Source organism: Biomphalaria glabrata, chromosome 1 (assembly GCF_947242115.1).
Source record: "Biomphalaria glabrata chromosome 1, xgBioGlab47.1, whole genome shotgun sequence".
In the NCBI taxonomy this organism is placed as follows: Eukaryota; Metazoa; Mollusca; class Gastropoda; family Planorbidae; genus Biomphalaria; species Biomphalaria glabrata.
In genome coordinates, this window is record NC_074711.1 from 881,375 (window position 1) to 904,771 (window position 23,397).

At 34.8% G+C, this 23,397-nt stretch overlaps 2 protein-coding genes across 5 annotated transcripts in view; one reads left to right on the forward strand and one right to left on the reverse strand.

Moving 5' to 3' along the window:
* LOC106050657 (importin-11-like) overlaps positions 1–9,971 on the forward strand; it is a 34,528-nt gene extending 24,557 nt beyond the window's left edge. For all 3 annotated transcript variants that reach the window (XM_056038122.1, XM_056038180.1, XM_056038055.1), the window contains 9 exons: positions 431–623; positions 1,553–1,632; positions 2,992–3,072; positions 3,410–3,505; positions 3,962–4,075; positions 4,290–4,411; positions 6,330–6,422; positions 8,297–8,369; positions 8,643–9,971. In XM_056038122.1, the coding sequence (XP_055894097.1) occupies positions 431–623; positions 1,553–1,632; positions 2,992–3,072; positions 3,410–3,505; positions 3,962–4,075; positions 4,290–4,411; positions 6,330–6,422; positions 8,297–8,369; positions 8,643–8,801 (1,011 nt within the window). In that variant the 3' untranslated portion in view covers positions 8,802–9,971. The remainder of the gene's footprint in view (positions 1–430; positions 624–1,552; positions 1,633–2,991; positions 3,073–3,409; positions 3,506–3,961; positions 4,076–4,289; positions 4,412–6,329; positions 6,423–8,296; positions 8,370–8,642) is intronic.
* A 2,824-nt stretch (positions 9,972–12,795) lies between these two features.
* Positions 12,796–23,196, reverse strand: LOC106050895 (huntingtin-interacting protein K-like). 2 transcript variants are annotated; one of them, XM_013205959.2, is made up of 4 exons: positions 23,120–23,196; positions 17,174–17,357; positions 15,268–15,375; positions 12,796–12,924 (listed from the first exon to the last, which is right to left on the reverse strand). In XM_013205959.2, exons 1-4 carry the CDS (start codon positions 23,179–23,181, stop codon positions 12,829–12,831), a joined length of 450 nt encoding a protein of 149 aa, XP_013061413.2. In that variant the 5' UTR covers positions 23,182–23,196; the 3' UTR covers positions 12,796–12,828. The 2 variants fall into 2 exon arrangements, with proteins under 2 accessions (XP_013061413.2, XP_013061422.1); XM_013205968.2 differs by lacking the exon at positions 23,120–23,196 and adding an exon at positions 21,573–21,668.
* Positions 23,197–23,397: the final 201 nt, after the last annotated feature.

The window sequence follows — 23,397 nt, forward strand, 5'->3', positions numbered from 1 at the left end:
GATTTTACTATCTATTATTGTGGAGGATTATCTTATCTTATCTTATATAATACAGACGTTACTTCAAAAAAGAAGATGATTACGTCCTACACGTCATGCATTTAGTCATGCATATTAACCAATGACTTAAATTCTGCCAAGTCACTGGTTTTCCTGGCTAGCTCAGGCAACCCATTCCATGCTCTAATAGCACTAGGGAAGAAGGAGTATTTGTACAAATTTGTCCTAGCATATGGGACGAGGAATGTGCCTTTATCTTTGTGTCTTTCAGAGTATTTTATTAAATTTTGTTTTTGTTTATATAACTTTTATATTTATTATAAATCATATTTTAGTCTATTTGAAGTCCTCATTACTTTAATACTATCCTGTATTTTTCTATGATTGGTTCCCACAACTGTATTTTAAAACATAATCTTTTGTATGGCAGGGTTATGGCCCGGAGTCAACCCAGCTGTGGCAGTTCATTGTGCCTGCTCTAGCTATCAGTACAGATACAACACAGGAACCACATGTTTACTTGTTAGAAGATGGCCTTGAGCTTTGGTATGTTACTCTCATCAATGCCCCAGTCATGTCTTCAGAGTTGCTCAAACTTTTTCACAACATACCAGCATTATTAGGTAGGTGAGACTACGTAGAGTTGACAATTTAAGTTAGACCAAGTAATTGGAGTCATATTTTTGTAATTCATTACGAGTCAGGTTAAATCATGTAATGATATTCCATTTTAATTGTATATTATTAAGTAGGTTAAACAATTTGTATAGATATATGAGAACTTCTAAGTTATTTTTTGTTTATATTTGTTGGCTGCACTATATATAAATAAAATCATTTTTATTATATAAATCAAATTTTTATCATACATGATGTAGACATTTTAGCTGAAGCATGCGAAGCGTGGTCGAGAGGCCAAGTGCGCTTGAACTTGGCTTGGCTTGGCTACCTAGAAGGGGGCTCGAGGTTCGACACCCGACTCTGGCAGAGTTGTGTTTACTGAGCGCCTAAAGGCAGCACGGAAAACCAACTCCTAGATACCCCCTCCCCCCACTGGTCCACAAATGAGATTAGACCAAAAGCGCTCTGAGCATGCTATAAGCATGAAAGTAGCGCTATATAAAAGCTATAATAATATAAATAAATGTTCGTATTCTCAATCCTTTTCGTGTAGGCCTACATGATGCCATGAACAAGTGTGATTGTATTATATTATTGCTAAGTTTAAGGCTGCTGCAACTTAGTCAATACTTAGTTGGTGGGCCATCATATTTTTAGTCTGAAAATGTGCTGATTATAACTTTCATGTTTACTTGTCATTATATCATAAAGGACATTTCTAATTCTAATTAAATACAAGGCTTTAAATTGCACACAAAAAAATATTCAATTTTTTAAAAAATATCTTTGCCCCAGCCACTGTTTGTCCCAGCTCATGTGTGTTTAATATGTTCCATGGTAATCCACCCCTACTATTTCGTTTGGAATAGCCTTAGCAGTACTCCTAGCTGTAATATTGTGTCAATTATAAATGAATATTTATATTCTACAGATCTGGGAACAGAAAATCTCAGACTAATTCTTAAAATTATCCAGTGCTATGTTTTACTTGGCTCTAGAGAATTTATGCAGGTATTTATGTAGTTAAATAATGCCAAGGATAAAAAAAAATGTCTTTTCCTAGCTTTATGTTTAGTAATTCTAGTTGTTTGTAATGTGTTATACAAACTTTATTGTCCTAGTTCTATGTTTAACTTTGTTATAACTCTATGTGTTATCTTATGTATTATGTTGTTTTAGCCGTATGTTATCTTTTATTTGCTGGTGACTGTGCCTGAAATGCTTGCTCTGAAACAAAACTGCAGGATGTTGTCAACAATTTTTATGTAAATGTTCAGACTTTGGCTTGAAGTCCTGTATCTACCAGTAAAATTCCCCTTTCAGACCTTGCGATCTATAGGGCAGATGATGTTAAGATCATATGTTTCTTTGGCCAACAGTTAATGAGCAGGGTGTCTTGGGGCCAACACAAGGACCAACTGCCTTTGCTTTCCCCAACTTAAGTCAGGTACCCTTTAGAGTTGGGTGGACTCAGGAATGCCCTAAAAATCCTGAAATTCAAAATCCCAGTCTTCACTGAGATTTGAACCCAGGACCCCAGGCTCAGAAGCCATGCAATAAACCACTCGGGCACCTCGTCCCCCTGCACATAACCTGATTTCAAAATACATTTGCAGAAGTAAATGCTGTGGAGTATTTTACCTAAGAGCATACTTTCCCATAGTGGATATATTGACTGAGAAAGATTTACCAGCTATTCAAGGAACTAACACAGCATCACATCATGAACAAAGCTAGAAGTCTATAAGGGTTCAATCTTTCTTATGTTGCTCTATACCTCTGAATTGTGGACAGTGTAGGGCATGCCAGGAAGGTGAATCACTTCCATATGACCTCCCTAAGGAAAATGTAAAATATCAAATGGCAGGAAAAGATACCCAACACAGAAGTTTTACAGAGTATACCGAGTCTCAGCTTTAGTGGATTGACAATGTCTACATAATGCCAGACTTCATCCTCAAGAGGCTTCTCCTATAGTCTACTAAGCAAAAGAAAAAGAGCTCAGGGTGGACAAAGCAAAGGATTCAATGACTCTTTGTGAGTGTTATAGACTTTGCCTCTTGTGTGAATCCATCTGTGACAGTGCGACTTACTGCTTAGCTGAAATTCAGTGATTTGTTTCAATGAAATCACCAGAAAAGCTGAACAGTGGCATAACACAAAGAAATGATTATCAATGCTGTTACCATCTACAGTAAGAAACCCATTTTATAGCGGAACATTCCAATTTCAAATAGGCTTAAATACAAAGGCACAGAAATACTGTACCTAACCCTCATCCCATTGGATGGTTGAAGGGAACAACAATGTCATTAGCTCATATTCAAGTTCACTTGTTATTCTAGCCTCATCTTTTCTATCACTGTTTAGGTCCATTCAGAAGTATTAGCCTCATCTCTACAAAATCTTTTATCAGACATTAAGACAGAAGGAATGGTTCAGATCTTGAGGGTAAGAGAATGTCTATATTTATCTGATCCTGGCTCAGTTTTTCCTCAAATTGTACTGTTCTTTTATTTCTAAACGTTATTCTCTGCCTCTAAGAATTCTGAATTATGTAAACAGAATATTGAATTACTAAGTATACTTAGTTTACTAATGTAAACTGCTCACAAAGCTTTAGATGAAGGTTTTTTTTTGGATTGTCCTGGCTTTTTTTTTTAATCTGTTTGACTACTTTTTTAACCAAATCGTTGCAGTACTGTCTGATTCTCTGTAATAGGCTACTCTGTTTAACCCCTTTGATCATATTAGTGTATAATATAATAGTAATTGTTTTTGGTTTCAGCTTATTGAGGTTATATTGAAAGCATTTCCTACTGAAGGACCATCAGTGTTTCAATCTCTGCTGCCCAAGATTCTACAGTCAATTTTGAATGGAGAGGTTTGTTTTGGCTTGAGCCTTATGTGGTCTCTGACTTGTCTATATTAGTTCTTAGAACTACCTTCTGAACATAAAAACAATCCGCAGAAACTTCTGCTCTTGTGGTTTGATGCTAATGTGAACGTACTGTAAAAACATTGAAAAATGAAAACATTGCCGCTTATTAACTTTTATTTTATCGTTATTGTTACGTATGTATGTTATATATAGATGTTATATATCACCATGAAAAACTGCAGTACATTCATTTCAAAGCTTAAGAATATTGACAGTAAAACTTTGGTTTCTCTACATGGTAGTTTTCAGAACACAAAAGTTATTGTTTTTGACATTGGACACAACAGAGAGTTCAAGCATGATCCGACACATATATCAAAAGAGCCACTTTAATGAGCATATGTTGAGAACCATAGTATTTTGTGCATTGGCTTGCAAGTGTTTTATGTTTTGTTTCAGGACAATTGTATTCTCATGTCAATGTACCTGAGCCTGTTTGCGAGAATTCTTTTACAGAACCATCAGTTTTTGTGGTCAGTTATTGAACATGTGGCCTTAGAAGCAGGAAGTGATGTAAACCTTTTTTTTTTACACTTTTTACATTAATTTGAAATGATTTTTCTTTGTTTAAAATCTGTTTTAGTCTCAGTCTGTTATCAATATTTTCTTCCCAAACCATTTTCAATGTTTACTTGCATATTTTTTTTTTAGTAAATCTTAGAACTGCTTTTTATATTTTCCATGAGTTGAGATAATATAGTTATACAGATATCTCTTACTGTAATAGGAAAATTCTATTTTTGGAGCTTTGCTGGGAAACTGGACAGAGAGGATTGATATTATAACCCAACCAGAGAGAAGGAAACTGTCGGCCCTTGCATTGGCGTCTTTATTGTCTTACAATAACTGGTCAGTGTTCAATGATTTAAATTGATCTAAAAGAAAAAAAAAAAGCAATCTCTGTCTTTCTGTGTATATATATATATATATATATATATATATATATATATATATATATATATATATATATATATATATATATATATATATTAATTATGCTATATCATTCATTCAAGCCACACCCTTCATTTCCCTTCTTACTCCATTAGTTGATCTGCTAGTTCCACACATCATTTATTTCACCTTCACCTATACCTTAATTTGTTAAACCATTGGGGCACAATAAGTGATACATGGACTTTGTCTTGTCCCTTGCCATGTATTTACTTTATCGTTTGTGGGAAGCGTGGTCAAGAGGCTAAGTGCGCTTGAACTTGAATACCTATGAAAGGGGCTTGAGGTTCGACACCTGACTCGGGGCGGAGTTGTGTTTACTGAGCGCCTGAATGCTGCATGGAAAAACCTTCTCCTAGATTTTCCCCCCCCCCAACTGGTCCACAAATGAGATTGGACCAAAGCGCTCTGAGCATGCTATAAGCATGAAAGTAGCGCTATATAAATGCCATAATTTAATTTTAATTTAATTTCTTTAGCTTCCTGTGAACCCAACTTTCCCATCCTCCTCACACTTTGACTTACCTCCCTCTACACACTCATGCAGCCTCTGCTGTCCCCTCAGAAAAATTAGGTCAATTTTTCCACTCCCTTTTTTCCTTTCCCCCTTTTCAGAGCTACTTCTATAAATGGCTGCCTGGTCGTGCGGTTTGCGTGCTGGACTGTCGTTCAGAATTATCGATGGTCCAGGGTTCAAACCCTGCCCGCTCCCATCCCCCGTCGTCCTGCGGGAGGTTTGGACTAGGAAGTAATTATCTTCAACTCTGAAGGAACATCCGAAATATGTAAAACATTTTACAAACAACGAATACTGTGATACTGTTATTTGGATCTATATTATGATTTGTACAATTAGACATTTGCACTCTAACAAAATACTCATTTCAATCAGATGAAATATAGTAGCACTAGTGAGTGCTACTTAAAGCATATGATAGCTTATATCGCTATTGAAAGTAGTGAACAGTTGTCTAATCTTATATAATACAGACGTAACTTCAAAAAAGAAGATGATTATGTCCTACGCGTCATGCATTTAGTCATGCATATTAAGTTTAACTAATGACCTAAATTCTGCCAAGTCACTTGTTTTCCTGGCTAGCTCAGGCAACCCATTCCATGCTCTAATAGCACTAGTGAAGAAGGAGCATTTGTACAAATTTGTCCTAGCATATGGAACGAGAAGTGTGCCTTTACTTTGTGTATCGTTGTAGTTAAAAAAAAAAGTTAAAATTAAATCATATTGAGTTTATGTTGATAATGGATATTAGAAGAAATTAAAGTAAATACATTATCTATTCAATGAATCTGAATTTCATATCTAAAGTTTGATTCTTTTATTTAAAAAAAAAGGATGTTAAAATAATCTGAAAACTTTTAACAAATTTTGTAAACCCTGAATGATTACTTCAAAGACATTTTGACAGTTTCCTTAAATTTTTTTAGTTGATCATTCTGTAAGCATTTCTTCCCTCTTATCTTATCTTATATAATACAGACGTTACTTAAAAAAAGAAGATGATTACGTCCTACGCGTCATGCATTTAGTCATGCATATTAACCAATGACTTAAATTCTGCCAAGTCACTGGTTTTCCTGGCTAGCTCAGGCAACCCATTCCATGCTCTAATAGCACTAGGGAAGAAGGAGCTTTTGTACATTGGCCTAAGAGAATCTTAGGAGAAGTAATTGCATTAGGATGTTGCAATATTGTTATTTATTCTGTTGTAAGTAATTTGTTGTTTCTAACAAAGTTTTTAGCTTTACAATTTACATAACATCATCATGAAATTGTGCAATTTTTTTTCTCCAGTATAATCAGAGATCATTTTGGAGTCATTCTCAATAGTTTAGTACAAGTCCTTCATGATGTTTGTAGAGTTGATGAAGATGGAATTATAACTGAGTATGTAGTTCTATTCCTTTTTCCATAAATTATGCCCATCTGATTAAAATCTTTAGAAAAGTGGCTACCTAAGCCTAAAAATTCTATTGAGTTCTTGTATAATGGAAAACCATACAGTAAAGTTTAAAACAGTTTAACAAATGTTTTTGGATCACCCGCTACAGCACCACCCTCCATCCTCATTGACTATAACAAGCTGGATGCCGTAAATGAATTCTGCTATCTTGATTCTACAATTCAAGATGACCTGTCTCTAGAAGAGGAGATAAAAAATCACATAGGGAAGGCCACATCAACCTTCGCTAGACTCCGACCAAGAATTTGGGAAAACCAGAAGTTCACTACAGTGACCAAAATGGAGGTCTACAAGGCAAGTGTTCTGAGTACGCTACTGTACGGCAGTGAGTTGTGGACTACTTATGCAAAGCAAGAAAGAAAACTAAACTCATTCCACTTGCGCTGCCTCTGAAGGATCTTGAAAATCACATGGCAAGAGAGAGTGTGCAATACTGAGATCCTTGCGCGAACAGGCCTTCCCAGCATCTTTACAGTCCTCGGGCAACGCCACCTGCACTGGCTCAGACATGTCCGACGGATGGAGGACAATATCATCCCAAAATCATTCTCTACGGGCATCTGGCTCAAGGAAAACTGTTTGCCCCCACCTCCATTACATGGATGTAATAAAACAGGATTTAAAAACAGTGAACATTGATACTGACCAATGGGAAGACAGCCCTAGACCGCACTAGTTGGAGATAAACAGTGACCAAGAAAGGGATGGACAATGAAAAAACAGGGGCCTCAGCTCTTGAAGAAAAATATGCCTAACGAAAAATGGCTGGCTCCTTTTACCATTAAAGTGAAAGCCACCTTGACCTGAGATATATGCAGACAGGAAGGTCTCTCCCAAATAGGGCTCCACAGCCACATGAAAAAGTATTCAAGATGAACCATAATCGTTCTACGAGGCCAATGAAAGTTTAAAATCTTGTAAATGAAATAAGTCTGGTCCTATGCAGTTAGGTCTAGATCTAGTAAGCAAAGAAAACAAATATTTGATTGGTGTAACTAGTGTAAGGGTAGATCTACATGCTTATCTAACCATGTCTGTGTAAACACTATTGCATAACTTGCAAAGAAAAAATGCATGGCTAGGTTTACACTGACCAGCTTGTTGGAATCAGTCAGACACACAATCTATTTACATTTTTGGGCAGGGAGAGGTGTGGATGAAAAGTTTGCATGTTGTTGTTTTTTCAAGTTGGTTATCCTAATGCTTTTAGATCTATATAACTGTATCAAGGACTATCATAGCCTATAGACTAGGCCTAACGGCCACTGTAAGAATGAAGCAAAGTGATCTAGATGCACTTTCAGTACTGTTGAGGGGCATGACATTGGTATGCCCTAAAAACAAAATCTCATACAATCCTTTTTTTATTTATATTGTGAAGAAACTACTGTCTGATTTATTAAATATAAATGTTGCTAAGCAACCAAATAGATAAGGATTTGATGTTTACTATTATACATTTTTTAATGCAGAATTTAAATTTTCCATAACTCAGATTTGAAAAACCATTAAAATTTTTAGGGGTTATAATTATACCATACTATGGTTTCATAAAATGAGCTGAGATGTTTAGATTAGCCTTGAACATGTAAGATACATGTAGTTTGGATGTAAGGCTAGGTCATTATAACAGTTTGAAAATTATAAAGTTTTTGTAAAAATGTAATAGGATGCTGTTTTATAAAGTGATGTAAACAAAAAAAAGTGCCATTTACTGATTTCTCACAATTTTTTGAGGGTTCAGCTTAGATTTACATATTCTTTTTAATATATTGACAGTCATGCTTTTCTATTTCAGTAGCCTGATGATTGATCCTAAAGAACCTATAGATGATAATCAAGACACTCAGCATGATAAAAGAAAATATTTGGTAGGAATATAGGTCATTGATTGATGTGTGAACAATTATCTGTGGTATATTTCTTTTTGTGATTAAAATTTATTTTAAAAAATGGGAGGTATTTTTATATTTATCTTTTCACTTAATAGATAGCTTGAAGTAAGTGGGTTAATTATTAGTATCACCAAGTGTCAGTGATAACTAATAACTAGTGATCCATTGTAAAGTCTGTGTGGAAGCAATTGTATTTTTCTTTCTGTATCTTTGTTAATATGATTTTTATTGTAATGTCTCTTTCTGCAGTTGTCAAGACAAGATCCAGTACATACTGTTTGTCTGAAGTCTTACCTTGTCTCACAACTGAAGGTCTGCCAAACAATGTATGGACAAGAAATTTGTGACCAGCTGATGGCTAGTCTGGACTCAGAAGTCATAGCTCAACTCCAACCATTCTGTCATTAGCAAACTTCACAAACAAGTTTGACCATCTCCCCCCATTAGGAAACATCTTTTCTTTACCTGCACCATTAAGGAAGGACTCAAACAAGTCAGGTTTCTCCATCCATTAGGAGGAAATATTTTATGCAAATAATAAACATGTATTTTTAAAGTGAATCATTAAGTTTGTGATTTAGAAGAAAATGACCATGGCAAGCATTGATAAAGTATATATATTTAAATAGGCAAGAATAATATATTAGGATGGTTTCTAGTGAATGTTTATTCTTTTAAATAAAATATAATTTAACGAATAGAAATGATTAGATACTGCAAAGTTTAGTGAGAGCATTTCCAATTCGTATTTTTAATGGTACCGGTATTACAAAGTTATTTTAAAGACATTATTTACACAATATAAGATTCAGTGGTCCACCAACACTTTTGACTTCTTAGACTATCAGTTCATTTTCAGATGCTTTAACATTCATTAGCAATAGGTTTCACCATGAATAGTGAACAATATAATTACTACATGGTAGAAATGATTTCATTTTCAGATTAAATAAATAGGGCGTAGGACGTAATCATCTTCTTTTTTGAAGTAACGTCTGTATTATATAAGATAAGATAAATAAATACTGCATTGTTTACAATTATAAAATTGTTCAAAACCAGTAAAAATTTAATTTAAAGATACATCAATCTATGAATAAAAAGTGTTTTTCTTTCTATAATTGAAATCATTCTTAAAGACCATTCATAAAGCTATTTTTTTTTAATGTGAAAGATTTGTCATTATTTTTTATGTACATATTATAAATGTCCAAGAAGTTTTTGATTTTCCAAATGATGATGATAAGAAAAAATTTTTAACGGGTCATATAATTTACATAATGACTAACATTACATTAGGATGAAGAATGTTTATAAAAGTAAGCAAAACTGATTCCTTGCTATTTCTTACAGTAAAAAGCATTTGCATTATTATGAGTACCAGTACAAGCTTTGAATTGAAACTTTAAAAGTGTATTATACTTGTTTAAGTATTTTTTTTTTGTACATCATTAAAAGTGTGGTTTTTAACATTTAAGTAATTTGATGTAATATTTCAAATGAAATATCTGAAGATGTTGATGTATATATTTTACATGTTAATGACCTTTGTATTAAACTGTATATGCTGACAATGTCTTTTTTTTTGTAGAATTGGTTAATGAGAGGAAGAGACACTTTATGCCAAATAATATGCACAAAATATAAAGCAATAATATCTATAAAACTAAGACTTTCAGAATGGTTGGCAGCTTTGTTTAGCTGAATAGTGAGTTTTGGCACAATTTAGGCTATGTCGTGCCTAGCTAGCTGAATAGTATCTTCACAAACATTATAAGAAATTCAAAATGTACAAATAGTACTGATTTCTTTTTTAAAAAAAGGAGGGATCTGTTAAAGATCTACATTAAATATTACATATTCTTCCCATCCTTTTCTGTCCAATCTTTTTCCAGCTACCGGTACTGTTCCCTGAACAGGTGCAGCCTTAAGGTTTGGCAAGTGTGGGGCCCGGCCATAAAGAGAATATTTTATCACTGTTAGCCTTTCGTACAAATATTAATGATCTGACATGACACTTCCTCACGGCCCCACACTCTGCTTAGGCTGCCTCTGCCCTGAAGGAAGGTCTTTGTGAGCCCTGAGGACCTTGTGATATGGCCATATTCTTTACTAGTTCAGAGTACTTTAACAATGACTTTCGTATGGGTCTAAAACCACAGTTGGAGTAAGACAAGGCTTTCTTCTTTCACCAACACTTTTCTATCTTCGTCCTCCTTGAAAGGATAATGGAAGATGCTCTTAAAGGTTAAGAAGGTGCTGTAAACTTTAGTAGAAGAAGAATTACTAACTTGGCAGCTAGCTGACTTGATGATGCTCATAGACTTCAGCAACATATGATATGCAAATCAATGCCAAAAAAAACAAACCCAACAGAGCTATTAAATAGACATCAGTATCGGAGGCTTAAAGCTGGCAAGTATTAGAAGTTTTAAACACCACTGAGCTGTTGTTTCATATGAAGGAACCAAATCTAAACTAGTTGCCAGAATTGCACAGTCCACAGCAGCATTTGCAAAGCTCAAAACAATCTGGAAAGATAAAGGCATAAGCCCTCGGCTCTAAAATCAGACTGATGCACTCATTGGTCATGGCCACATTCATGCTAATTGTAGAACTAGAGAGGAGGATCCTAGCAATGATGCTATAGAAGGCTACTAGATATCATCTACAAAGAAAGGATCAAAAATGAGATTCAAAACAGAATCACAATGGCTCTTAGGCCTCATGATGACCTGCTGACCACAGTAAAAAAAAACAAAAAAAACTTTATGGTCATATTACAAGGTCCTCAGGGGTTGGAAAGACCTTCCTTCAGGGAACAGAACCAGGAAAAAGAAGAAACGGACAGAAAGACATTAAAGAATGGCATTGACAGTGATTCTATTCAAGGCAAAATGATAAAGAGGGTTGACAAATCATATGTGGTGCCCCAACAGTTCGACAGACTAGGCAACAGGTGAAAGTTATTCTTTTAAAATTTTCAAGTCCTACAAGGATTTCATAACAAGCTAATGTAATATGACTAATACGAACAAGACTGCTTTATTGATCCTTAGTGGAAATTTGTTGTGATTACAAGGACACTTACAACATTCAACAAAAGAGAAAGACACAATGTACCGGTACCCCGGTACAGAGATCTTATTTTTCATTTTCAACAAGTAGTGCTGATACAGTCTGACAAAATAAGGAAAAAACACATTTTTGTACCATTTGGTCCAATTCTCAGTTCTGATGGAGCAGGTGGTGTTTTGTCTTCTAAGATTTTTCCAACTTTGCCGACATTATTGTTGAAAAAGTTCATTCAAATATGATAGGGTTGTGCATGTGGTTTTTGATACTCTTTTTTTGTAAGACTGTTCTAGCAGCACAACAGTTTGGATAACACATTGCCTTGAAGGTATCTGTAAAATGTTTGTTTGGAGGTCATGTATCATTTGCTTTTTTCCTTTAAAGTCTATTGAGTTCATTAGTTTTTGTGACATTCACCATTCACTTCTAAATAGTTGCCCATGCACCAGTTTGTAAAAATTTTTTATTGACATCAATATTGAGTTTCATCTCCTAATATAAGACCCACTATGGCAGTATCATCAGCAAATTATTATTAATTATTTAACTCAGTCATGGGGGCTTCTTATTCCATTAGTGTAAAGAGTGTACAATACAGGAGAAAGTAAGCAAACTTCTTTGTTGATATAGATTGCAAGTCCTCCTCCTTTTGATTTTCCACTACATGCTTGTTATATCTGCTCTACGAACGTAAAATTAATTTAATCAATGGAGGGAATCCAGTATTGTATCACTGAGACCAAAACAGCGAAACACATCAAGGAGCGCTCTTTAAATTGAAAAAGGTGATAAAACTAACTTTTCTGTCTTATTTTGTACGGAATTTAAAATTCTGGCATCTTGTATTTGTTTGGACTGGCACAACTATAAACAGGGACATTCAAGTTGTACAGCAGTGATGCCCCAATATACCACACCCCTCACTCCTGCAAGGCTATAACATTAAAGTGTTTTATTTTAATATTATTTATATTAATTCTTTCCTACACTATGTGTTAGGTGGGAGATTAAATTTAATTTACTGTCAGTATTTAGTTCTTTTGCCCACCTTTAACAGTAATAAATAAAACATTAGATTCAGACCAAAACAGTCATAAATACAACATTAGATTCAGACCAAAACAGTCATAAATAAAACATTAGATTCAGACCAAAACAGTCATAAATAAAACATTAGATTCAGACCAAAACAGTCATAAATAAAACATTAGATTCAGACCAAAACAGTCATAAATAAAACATTAGATTCAGACCAAAACAGTCATAAATAAAACATTAGATTCAGACAAAATACTTGTTGAAGTGTAAAAAAAACAACAACACAGAATTAAACTTCATTTCAATATTTATATTACAAAATTTAATTGGTTAAAAATACTAAAGCCTCAATAACGTTGCCTTTGTATTCTCGTAACACGCGCTCAGCCCTTGACCTTGAGATCTCTATTTCTTGGACCTGTAGAGTAAAACATTGAAGTCAATCAAAACAACTAAATGGTAAAGAACTGAAGGCGTAGGTGTTCAAGCATGCCATTTCCCACCATGGACTTGAGTATTACCAGGATAGATGAATAATTATAATACTTTTTGGTGTCAACAGATTTTTTTTTTAAAAGTTTGCAATAAATGTAAATAAAACAAAATAATTATCATCTACCTACATAAAACAGCCTACACCATAAATTGAAAAGTATGCCCATATCACACTTATGAGAGCCTGCATTACAACTATATCAGTAAGCCTAGAATATACATACAGTCATACAGTGATGAGATCAAGTCAGATAAAAAATGAACTATTGAATTAACAGGACAATCAACTGAAAATCTTTTTTTTTTTTTAAAAAGGGAAAAATGAGATAAGAAAAGTCTGTGTACTTTTAAGGGCAAGTTACAAGAGACACGCTGACAATTGGTGTTAACATGATCAGTGCTAAGAAAGTTTCTCAATATGAATCGCAGATGGACAGAAAAAGTCTTAGGGTTGAAAAGCCTGACCTTAAGATTATCACAATTATAAATGATAATGAAATGAAAATATGAAATCCATTTTACTTTGTAATATCTTAACTCAACCCTAGCATAAATTTGTAAAAAGCTTAATGCTATATAACCAGTCTCATTTCACCTTTTTGTACTGTATACAAACAGTTCACTTCACTAGCCCTAAGCTACTCACAAGATAAAACACTTGACTACTAATTACATGAATGAACAAATTCTCCTTCTTTTTATTTGTAACATTTTCCCAACTAGAGCAAACAAAAAGTTATTTACATCCCATGCATATTGCAACATCCACTAAAAGTTTTTTTAAGCACATTCTAACAAGATAAGTCCAAAAATATTCAATAAATCAGAGTTCCTATTGAATCTTTATGGGATACAATATATATACATATGGAAACAATATATGTTCATATTAAAGTCTATAAATTTGCTCCATGTCAGTAATGTTGACTTTGTGACAATTATTCTATTTTAAGTGATTTATAATGTACCTAAAAAGCTGTAATGCACAAATTGTAAGACAAATTTCCATACGGACAATAAAGATTATTATTATATTATTATTATTAAAACTTCATTTGATTAGTAAATTCACTGACTAATGGTAGAATAACTGTTAAAAAATGATTTTTTTTTTCTACAAATACTAGGTCTAGATACAACTTTCTTAACATCCCAAACGAAGAATAATGCATGGATGCAAGCAACAGAGCCCCGTTTTGCCTGCAAGGGGGGGTTGGCAACCTAAAAAAACCTGCAAGCATGATGCCTCTTAAATCTTCACAACATAAATAAAACATTTACCTATATATATATATATATATATATCTTTGAATACAAACTATAAATTCTTTGCTTTTACTTAAATTACTTTAATCTACATGTATGTTTGAACATTTCATTTTTTTATATATAATATGCATATAGATAGGCATATCTACTACTACTATATTAGTATAAATCAAACTTTGTTAAAAGTTTACTCTATTTCAAATAAAAGATCGAATAGAATAGATCTATAAATATTTATTGGCTGACAAGAGTAGTCAGAAGATCTTATCAAATATAGAACTAGTTAACTGGATCTTCTAAGTAATAGTAGCTTAGACTGATTTATACTAGATTATCTAGATCTAGTCAAGATGTCATTTTAATTCTATTATATTAGTATAAATCAAACTTTGTTAAAAGTTTACTCTATTTCAAATAAAAGATCGAATAGAATAGATCTATAAATATTTATTGGCTGACAAGAGTAGTCAGAAGATCTTATCAAATATAGAACTAGTTAACTGGATCTTCTAAGTAATAGTAGCTTAGACTGATTTATACTAGATTATCTAGATCTAGTCAAGATGTCATTTTAATTCTATGATATTAGTAACAGATTAGATCCATCAATTTACACCTATCTATATCTAGGTCTAATAAAGAAACTAGTAAGTTTAAATTTTTATGCCATGAGATCAAACTTATTAGAATTAGATCTACTTACTAACTTGGGCGTCTCAGGCCAGGGCCGTACGGAGTTGTTTCTAACTTTTGTTTACATTTTTTTATACAAAGCGAAAGTTCGGAAATAAGTGCATGCACCATAATTAAAAAATTGTAACTTCCTGTCTTTCTTTAAATTCGACTTATTAAGTTTTAGTTTGAAAGATCAAAACGTTAATGAATGTGAAAAAAAAAAAGTCTGATACCGAGCAGGGAAGCTTTTTTTTTTTTACTTCGATTATGCCCGGCTATAGCCGTCGATCTTGCATCCATGGAATGTCAAAAAAAGACTTACAATATAATCCACATCATCTTTATTGATCTTGACTTTGGATAACTCTTTCTCTTTTTCATGTTTGGCCTTTGCTTCTTTATTTTGTCGATCACTGACAACTCTGATAGCCTGACAATTTAAACCAATATGTTTGTTAAAAAAGAGAACAGGAAAAAAGTGCTAATTGAACAAAAAAAATTTAATTACAAATATATAGATTCATTTAGTATACTAATATATTGTTTTTGTTTTCATTGTTCACTGTTGTAAAATTCTGTGCTATCTATTGTAAACTATGTTCAAGCTGAGGTAATAACTAAACTTCCAACTAACAGTTGAACACAGGCGAAGGTCAACAATGAAATGAGACTGTTAAGAAGGAATCAGTTTACAACATTTAATTTGGCAATGAAGGCGATTCATCTATGTCGTCACTAAAAAAATAACTAAGTCCAAAAATAACCTAACAGTTGAACACAGGCGAAGGTCAACAATGAAATGAGACTGTTAAGAGTGAATCAGTTTACAACATTTAATTTGGCAATGAAGGCGATTCATCTATGTTGTCACTAAAAAAATAACTAAGTCCAAAAAACTTCCCAATGAGCAAACTTGACTGCATCCTAAAGTAAAGATGCTAACTAACATGTGAACTGATTTTATTTCATATCTAACTCTAGTCTCTTTGATTTTATTATGACAGTATTGTCAAGTTATAAAACCTCCACCCAAAATAAAACAAATGAATCCTAATTTTTATGTATCAATCTCCTTTTTGTAAACTAGCACAGCCTAACATTACCATAATGAAAGCATGGCCCAGTGATCTTAGCATTGGTTGTATGCACCAGTCTCTTTTATGGTGTTATGCGGGTTTGAATCCTCCTGCTTAAAAGTTTGTTAGCAAACCTTTTTTAAAACCAAACAGAACTAGACCAATATATATACATATATATCATCCATATATGATCTGTGATGCCCACTCATGCGGCTGGAGAGACCTATCTTTGGCTGCACTTTGGGCAGTCTAATTCCAGCTGGCGCTTGTGTTGGCTGCCTTGATTTTGTTTTCTCTGTCATCTGCCAGTGCTGTTCCGTTGTTCTCTTGTCCTCTACAATTTTTGTGCCAGTTTTAAATGCATGATCCCATGTGCTTTTGTTTCCCAGGCTACTGAATCAATGTTAAAAGCTTTTAGAGACATTTTGAGGGTGTTCCCAAAGCTTTTTCTTTGTCCACCTTGTGATCGGTTCCCTTTCTTTAATTGAATACAAAGGAGTCTTTTATGGATGTGGGAGTATCCCATCCTGCAGATATGGCCTGCTCATCTCTGCAGATCAATTTTGGAACAGGCTTTTAGGGCAAATTGGACAGCAAATAACAAGTCCCTGATTGTTGCTGATTTTGTTAGGGTTTTTTTTGCTTTTAGACAACTCAAATTTTTTTAAACCAGACAAGACTGGACACCTAATGATTGGACAGACAGAACAGTCAAATAAGTGAAGTTAAATAAGCTTGTAATAATAATAATGTTTTTTTTAACTGATAAAAATAAAATTAGAGTTACATTTTTTGAGTCGCATTGAAAATTTTTTTTAAATTACAGTCGTATCATACAAATATGGGTCTCACAATTCAGTAAGATGACCAAGTGATCTATGGAAATGGTTGTATGCACAAGTTTTAGTGTAGGTTCAAATCCTACTACTGCCTAAAATTTTAAAACTATTTTTTTAAGAAAAAAGACACTTGACAAAGTTAAATTTAGGGGACACCATTTTCTAATCCCAATTTCTCTTCCATTGTATTACTCTCAGATTCCTTAAAATATAAAAAAAATTTAGCTATAAATAACAAATGAATGTAATTAATGACAACTAACCAATGGTTATAATTAATGACAACAGACAATGGAATGTAATAGCTTACATCTTGAATATCCTGGGCAGCAATTTCTTTTTCTTCCTCATAGTCTGTAACCTTCTCCAAGTCTGCAGCACCGGCATCGTGTTTGGCAACTTTCTTGCCTTTAGACTCATCTTCTGCATCATTGTCTTCTACCTCTGGTTCCTCAACTTGAATCTCATTTGTAGCCATTTGTTTCGGATTAATGCTTTTCAAATAAAAAAAAACAACAGAGGGAGGAGAGAATAAGCTTGCTGGTGCAAGAAATGTATATATATATATATATATATATAAAGCGCTAGCTGATTAACTGACTCACCACTAATTCTACTACATGTGCTGGACGAAAACATATGAAAGCTTAATGTTTCATTAATTAAAGTGTGCAGAGAATTATAAACTTTTATAAGTATTAGTAAATCTTTTTCTTCTTATTCTTCTAGCCAGCTTTTTGCTGCTGAGCTGTGAGCTCTTTTGCAGACTGTGCCAAGGATTAGTGGTGAGTCATTAACTGACTCACCACTAATTCTACTACATGTGCTGGACGAAAAAAATATGAAAGCCTAACGTTTCATTAATTAAAGTGTGCAGAGAATTATAAACTTTTATAAGTATTAGTAAATCTTTTTCTTCTTATTCTTCTAGCCAGCTTTTTGCTGCTGAGCTGTGAGCTCTTTTGCAGACTGTGCCAAGGAAAAATAGTGTGCTATTTTCTTCAGTTGCTCAGCACTGCCGTACAGGGTGTTGGTTATGTTGGGCTGGAGTGGTAGTAGGGTCTGCCTAAGGTGGATTAGGAAGGTGCATTCAAACAGGATATGGTTTAAGGTTTTGTAAGGGTGAGCGTAGAGTCTACAAAGGAAGGGGGGGGGAGTTGTGTGGGATTTATTTATTTGAGATTTTAATTTAACAGAGGTGTGTGTCCTGTCCTTAGTTGGAAGATTGTAGATTGCTCTTTGCGGGGGAGGAAGTCCAGTTTGTTAGGCATGTTCATTTCTTTGTACATGGCTATGCCTGTGTTTCCTGCTGCCCGTTGGTTGAGCCACTCCTCTTTGTGGTTGTTGATTAACATTGACCTTAGGGTGAGGTAGTTAACAGGTCTATCTGGTTGTTCCATAAAAGATCCTGCCTTTGAAAGCTTATCTGCCCTTTCATTTCCCATGACGCCAATGTGTCCAGGGATCCACTGTAATGTGATGTTGATATTTAATTTTGTCATCATCTGGTGTATTATCACTATTAGTGTTGTCAACTCTCTTGGGCCCTTTGAGGTGCTGATGTTAAGTGCTTGAAGTCTGTAAAGACAACAATATCTGATGGCGATTGTATCCCTTCATATAATTTGTTTTCGACTTTCTGCAAAGCTATGGTAATTGCCTCAATTTCGGCTTGGAAGTTTGAGCAGTAGTCGCAACAGGGTACACATATTTCAAAGTGTTTATTTTGGGGGAAGACCAGGAAGGCACCAAGACCAGCATTGATGGTGGCTTTGAAGGCTGATCCGTCGGTGTATATATGGATGGCTGTTTTTGGGTAGCTTTCAATTGTTTTGAACGTGCCTACTTTGAGCTCCAGTAGATTTTTTATGTGAAACACTACACTCATCCTTAATCTTCAGAATTTTCAAATGCGCTTTAAAATTCGTCCCAATTAGCGCGAAGGTGTTTAGTACACAAAAACTATTGGAATATATGTAGAATATTAGGCTTTACAAAGCCTGACATATTTTTATTTTTGTTCACAAAACTTTTCTATATATAGACTTTCACCAAAACTGTCCATGGCCATTATTTTCTTTGTTAAATAGCATTTTCCACTATGTAAGCGCCACGTAAGACTTACAGCAATAAAACTTGGTAGAATTATGGCCAGGCATGATATCTAATATGAAAAAAAACAAAACCTTTGTTCTCTATCCTAACTTCTGTATTGGTGAAAACAAAAATGTGCTATTTTAATTATAAGTAAAAAATGTAATTAACTTTAAAAAAAAAATCCTCATTAAGCATTAATTAGGCCATTGTCTAAAGTCTAAAGCAGTGGTTCCCAAACTTTTTTGTCTCGTAGAGCCCTTGCCATGTTTTCTTGTTTTCGGTAGACCCCCTGCTCAACTTGCTCAACTTGCACATTTTTGCAAATTCATTAACATTTTTTTAAACAAATTTCTAACTGTAGTGAGTTGAGGAGTGAAAAAGTAATTTTAAACTATGAAACTTAGGATATTATTTTTAATATACGCATTTGTCGTTCTATGAAGTAGTCTTTCCAACATTAAATATTATTTAATTAATTAATATGCCTTAAGTATCATTGTAAAAGGTTTCGCAAAGAGCAGTTTTTCGTGTATTTCTTGATCTTTCACGTGTGGCTCAAATGTTGAATCTGCTGAACTGTTTTCATTAACAGGAGATGGGTCAAAGGCGAGTAACTGGAGCCTAAACCAGTGAACTTCGAGCAGGAAGGGCTCATTTGCCTTGGCTTGCTACCACCTAGCAGAAGGAAAACTTAATTCAAACCTCTGCTGCCTTGCTACTATTCCCAAACATGGGAAAGGTCTCGTGGGTCAACACTAAGAAAATATAAGGAGACGGTGACCATTAGCGCCATGTATTTCTGGGCCGTCCCCTCTTTCTCTTTCCTTGGGGGTTACAGGTTAGCCTTGTTATGTTGGATGCAGGATTGCAAAGGGTGTGAACTATCCATCTCTAGTGTCTCTGAAGGATATCTACTTCAGTGGCCTGCTGCTTTGTTCTTTGCCACAGTTCCTCATTCAAGATCTTGTCTGGCCAGTGGATCATAAGAATTTTCATCAGGCAGGTATTGATGAATAGCTAGATTTTTTTCATGGTGGTGATGGTGGTTCTCCAGGTCTCCACGATCTGGAAGCAGATGGGCAAGACGTGGCGACAGTTGGAGAGATTCGCCCAGAACCGAGATGCCTGGAGGAAGCTGGTTGGTAACCTATGCCCAGAAGGGACTACAGGCATAGATGAGACGAGATGGTGACCATTATATAGTTTGTAGCACACAGCGCTACACCTTGTCAGACCAAACTGTATTTATGTATTTTCAAAGATTTACATAAGAAGTTTTAATTTTATAACTCATGCCACCGAAGCGACCTTGAACTGTATTGTTGCTTAAAGAAATTCTTTTAATAATAACAGATGTAGGTTTGTGTAAAACGACTGGTAGAATCAATGTTTGACCTTTGCTGTTTTCCATATTTTGCTATAAGAAAAGAAATCTTGTAAGACGCTCACAAACCATCACCTTCTCTATATGATGTCGAACTATGATTTTGCGGGTATATTTTGAACTTTGAGTGTTCGAAAGTTTTTAAAATCTTTATTTTTGTCAGGGTAGCATTGTCTCAGATGATCTTCCAGCGAACCTGGTTCATATCGTCATAGAAAAAGTCACTTAGGCTTGTTCGACAAGGAAAGAATGAATCCCAATTTTAAATAATTAATGCTGTACTGTCTACATTTTTGTTCTAAATATTAGTTACATGTAGACAAAATTAAGCTATTTATATAAGTATTGAAATTAATTACAACAATGTTTCATTTGAATAGCAGGATAAATATTTAAAGGATTAACGAAGGTACAAATCATATATTAGTGTATGCAATACTTACATTAGTGGAATGTGAACATAAAATGTGCTTAAATGAAATCTGTTATCGTAGACCCCTGTGGGCATCTCATGGACCCCCAATTTAGTTTTTTACTTTCGTGGACCCCTTGGAGGTCTTCGTAGACCCCTAGGGGTCTATATAGACCACTTTGGGAATCACTGGTCTAAAGTAATCAAAAACAAAACTTTAAAACTTCTCACATTTCATTAAAAAGTGTAATAAATTTCCAAGTGCGCCTGCCTATGTAAAAAAAAAACATCAAAAACGCGCTCTCTAAATTATCAGCTTTTTTTTCCCACACTTCCAGGTTTTTTCGCATAGCTACTATGTACTAGATATAATATAGATCTAGAATCTAGATCTAGTAATTAACAGTAATGAAATTCACTGAAATGTTATCTACCTGATAGATTTAGACTTAAACAAATTTAGTAGATGTAAGTCAAGTGGCCTGTAAGCCTGTAAGTCAATGAGTCAATGTATCATTACAATAATTATATAATAATAATATATAGATCTATATAATATTTTAAGATAAGATTATTAAAATAAAATTAAAGATAGACTCTAGACTTTCTAATTCTTAGTAGTTACACTTAGTGACTTACTTCACTTAGACTTAGTTTACTTATATTATATGATTCTCTATCTAGCTTCTGGTCTAGACTACTAAATAGAGAGTAGAGAGTCTAACTATATCTATCTAGATTTTAGTATACTTATAATTATAGACTAGTTATATAGATCTAGTCATTATAGATCTAGATCTAATCAAGCTACCTCACCTGTTATGATAAAAGTGCGAATTGGAAGAAGAGTTATTCCATCGATTATTGCGTTAAGAGTAGAGTCCCCCTGAGACCTAAATCTATATCACAGACCTATATATAATATATTTAGATTGTCTTCGATTTCGAAGATTGCGAACATAGACTTATATTGGGGCCTATATAAGTCTATGATTGTGAAAGAGTGCAATATTTACCGTGACCATGACGTGACCAGGCAGTACCATTTGCGACCTGCATATTTTGCCCTATTTATGCAAAGCCGTTGTGCGCATAGGGTCTATAAGTTCTTTTTTTTTTCGTCGTCTGCGCCTTTCTTTGTGTTTTTTTTTAGGGTGGGTGGGGGTGGCATGATCAAATTTATGATCCGAGTCATCAGCGACCTTTGTAAGATATCTCCATCTGTAATACAATCTGTATCTTTCAGAGGCCAACTGCTTTCCTCTATGCCAGTGAGGGCAAAATGTTCCTAATTTTGATTGTCCATGTCTCAGACCATATAAAAGGGTTGTGAGAACCACCGCCTGGTATACATTGATTTTTGTAGGGTCCATTTATGTAGCGATTTATTCAGCCAAACTCTCGCCTGAAGGCGTCCAAAAGCGCCACTGGCCCTGGCCAGACGGTTATCAACTTCCCTTGAAAGTGAGGCGTCATTTGATACTAATTTATTTGGTCGGCAGACAGTCTATGAGACGGAAACTCCGATATAACACCTACGGCTATCTGTGGTTCACAGCCGTCTCAGAGGTCTGTGCTACTGTGAACTGCATTTAACTTAAAGAGTGGTATTGGTTTGCGCGAGCCAATTATCACTTTAAAAATACTCTACGCAGGTTGAAGGCAATGCAGTAAATAGCCCACAAATGACTAGCCCCAAACAATTTAAGTCGATAAAAGGATACCTCTCAAAGTCGCCTGCTGGAATGTCCGCACACTACAGGACAGCAACAAAAGTGAATGACCAAAAGAAAATCTGCTGCCGAGGACAAACGCAGACGGCGAAAAGAAAATCTAAATCGACCACCTGCGGACAATGGTTATTATATGCTTGCCCTGGTTGTGGCAAAATATGTAGGTCACAGCTGGGACTGCGCAGCCACGGGAAATACTGCATCCCTCACTGATCTTCGAACTCGAAGACTAGCCTTATTATTATTATGGCGACACTACCCATTTTAAATATTTCAGCCGGAAACCCATAAGAGCCAGGTGCTTTGTGTTGGGTTTTTTTTTTAGTTTATGAATTGCTGTTTCAACTTCCTCAAATGTGGGTGGGTCGTCGAGCTCCTCCCTCATAATTTATAATACTATCGCTCTATTCTTGCGAACCCTAATGACAACGCAGCCAGAACGCTCTACAAAGCTTCCTGTCACACTCTGCAGACAAAGGTCAGGGAACTAAAAAATAATTGGTGGCTTGAGCCGTCCGTAAACGTGCTGACACATCTGAGCGACTCATAGAAAGAGCTCTTTCACTCTTTCTATGAGTCGCTCCGATGCGCCTTCGACATACGGAGGTCACGGCCTATGGCCCAACTTACCAGACTACAGCGCCGCTAAGATCCTCCGATGGCTCTACCTTATTAACTAGCAAGGCGGACATACTTAATTAATTGCTGGACATAACACTACCCAGCCTGCTATTTGTTTATTAAAGACACGTATGAGTATGAGAGTAATCGCTGGCAAATGATTAAAATAGTTCCATGCTTAACCCCTTAAACAAGTCTACTAGTGGGGTGCGTGTATGTGTGTACACTGTAGGGACGGGGAATGGGAATCACCGTACGAAAGATTTAGATCTTTATAGATTTTATAG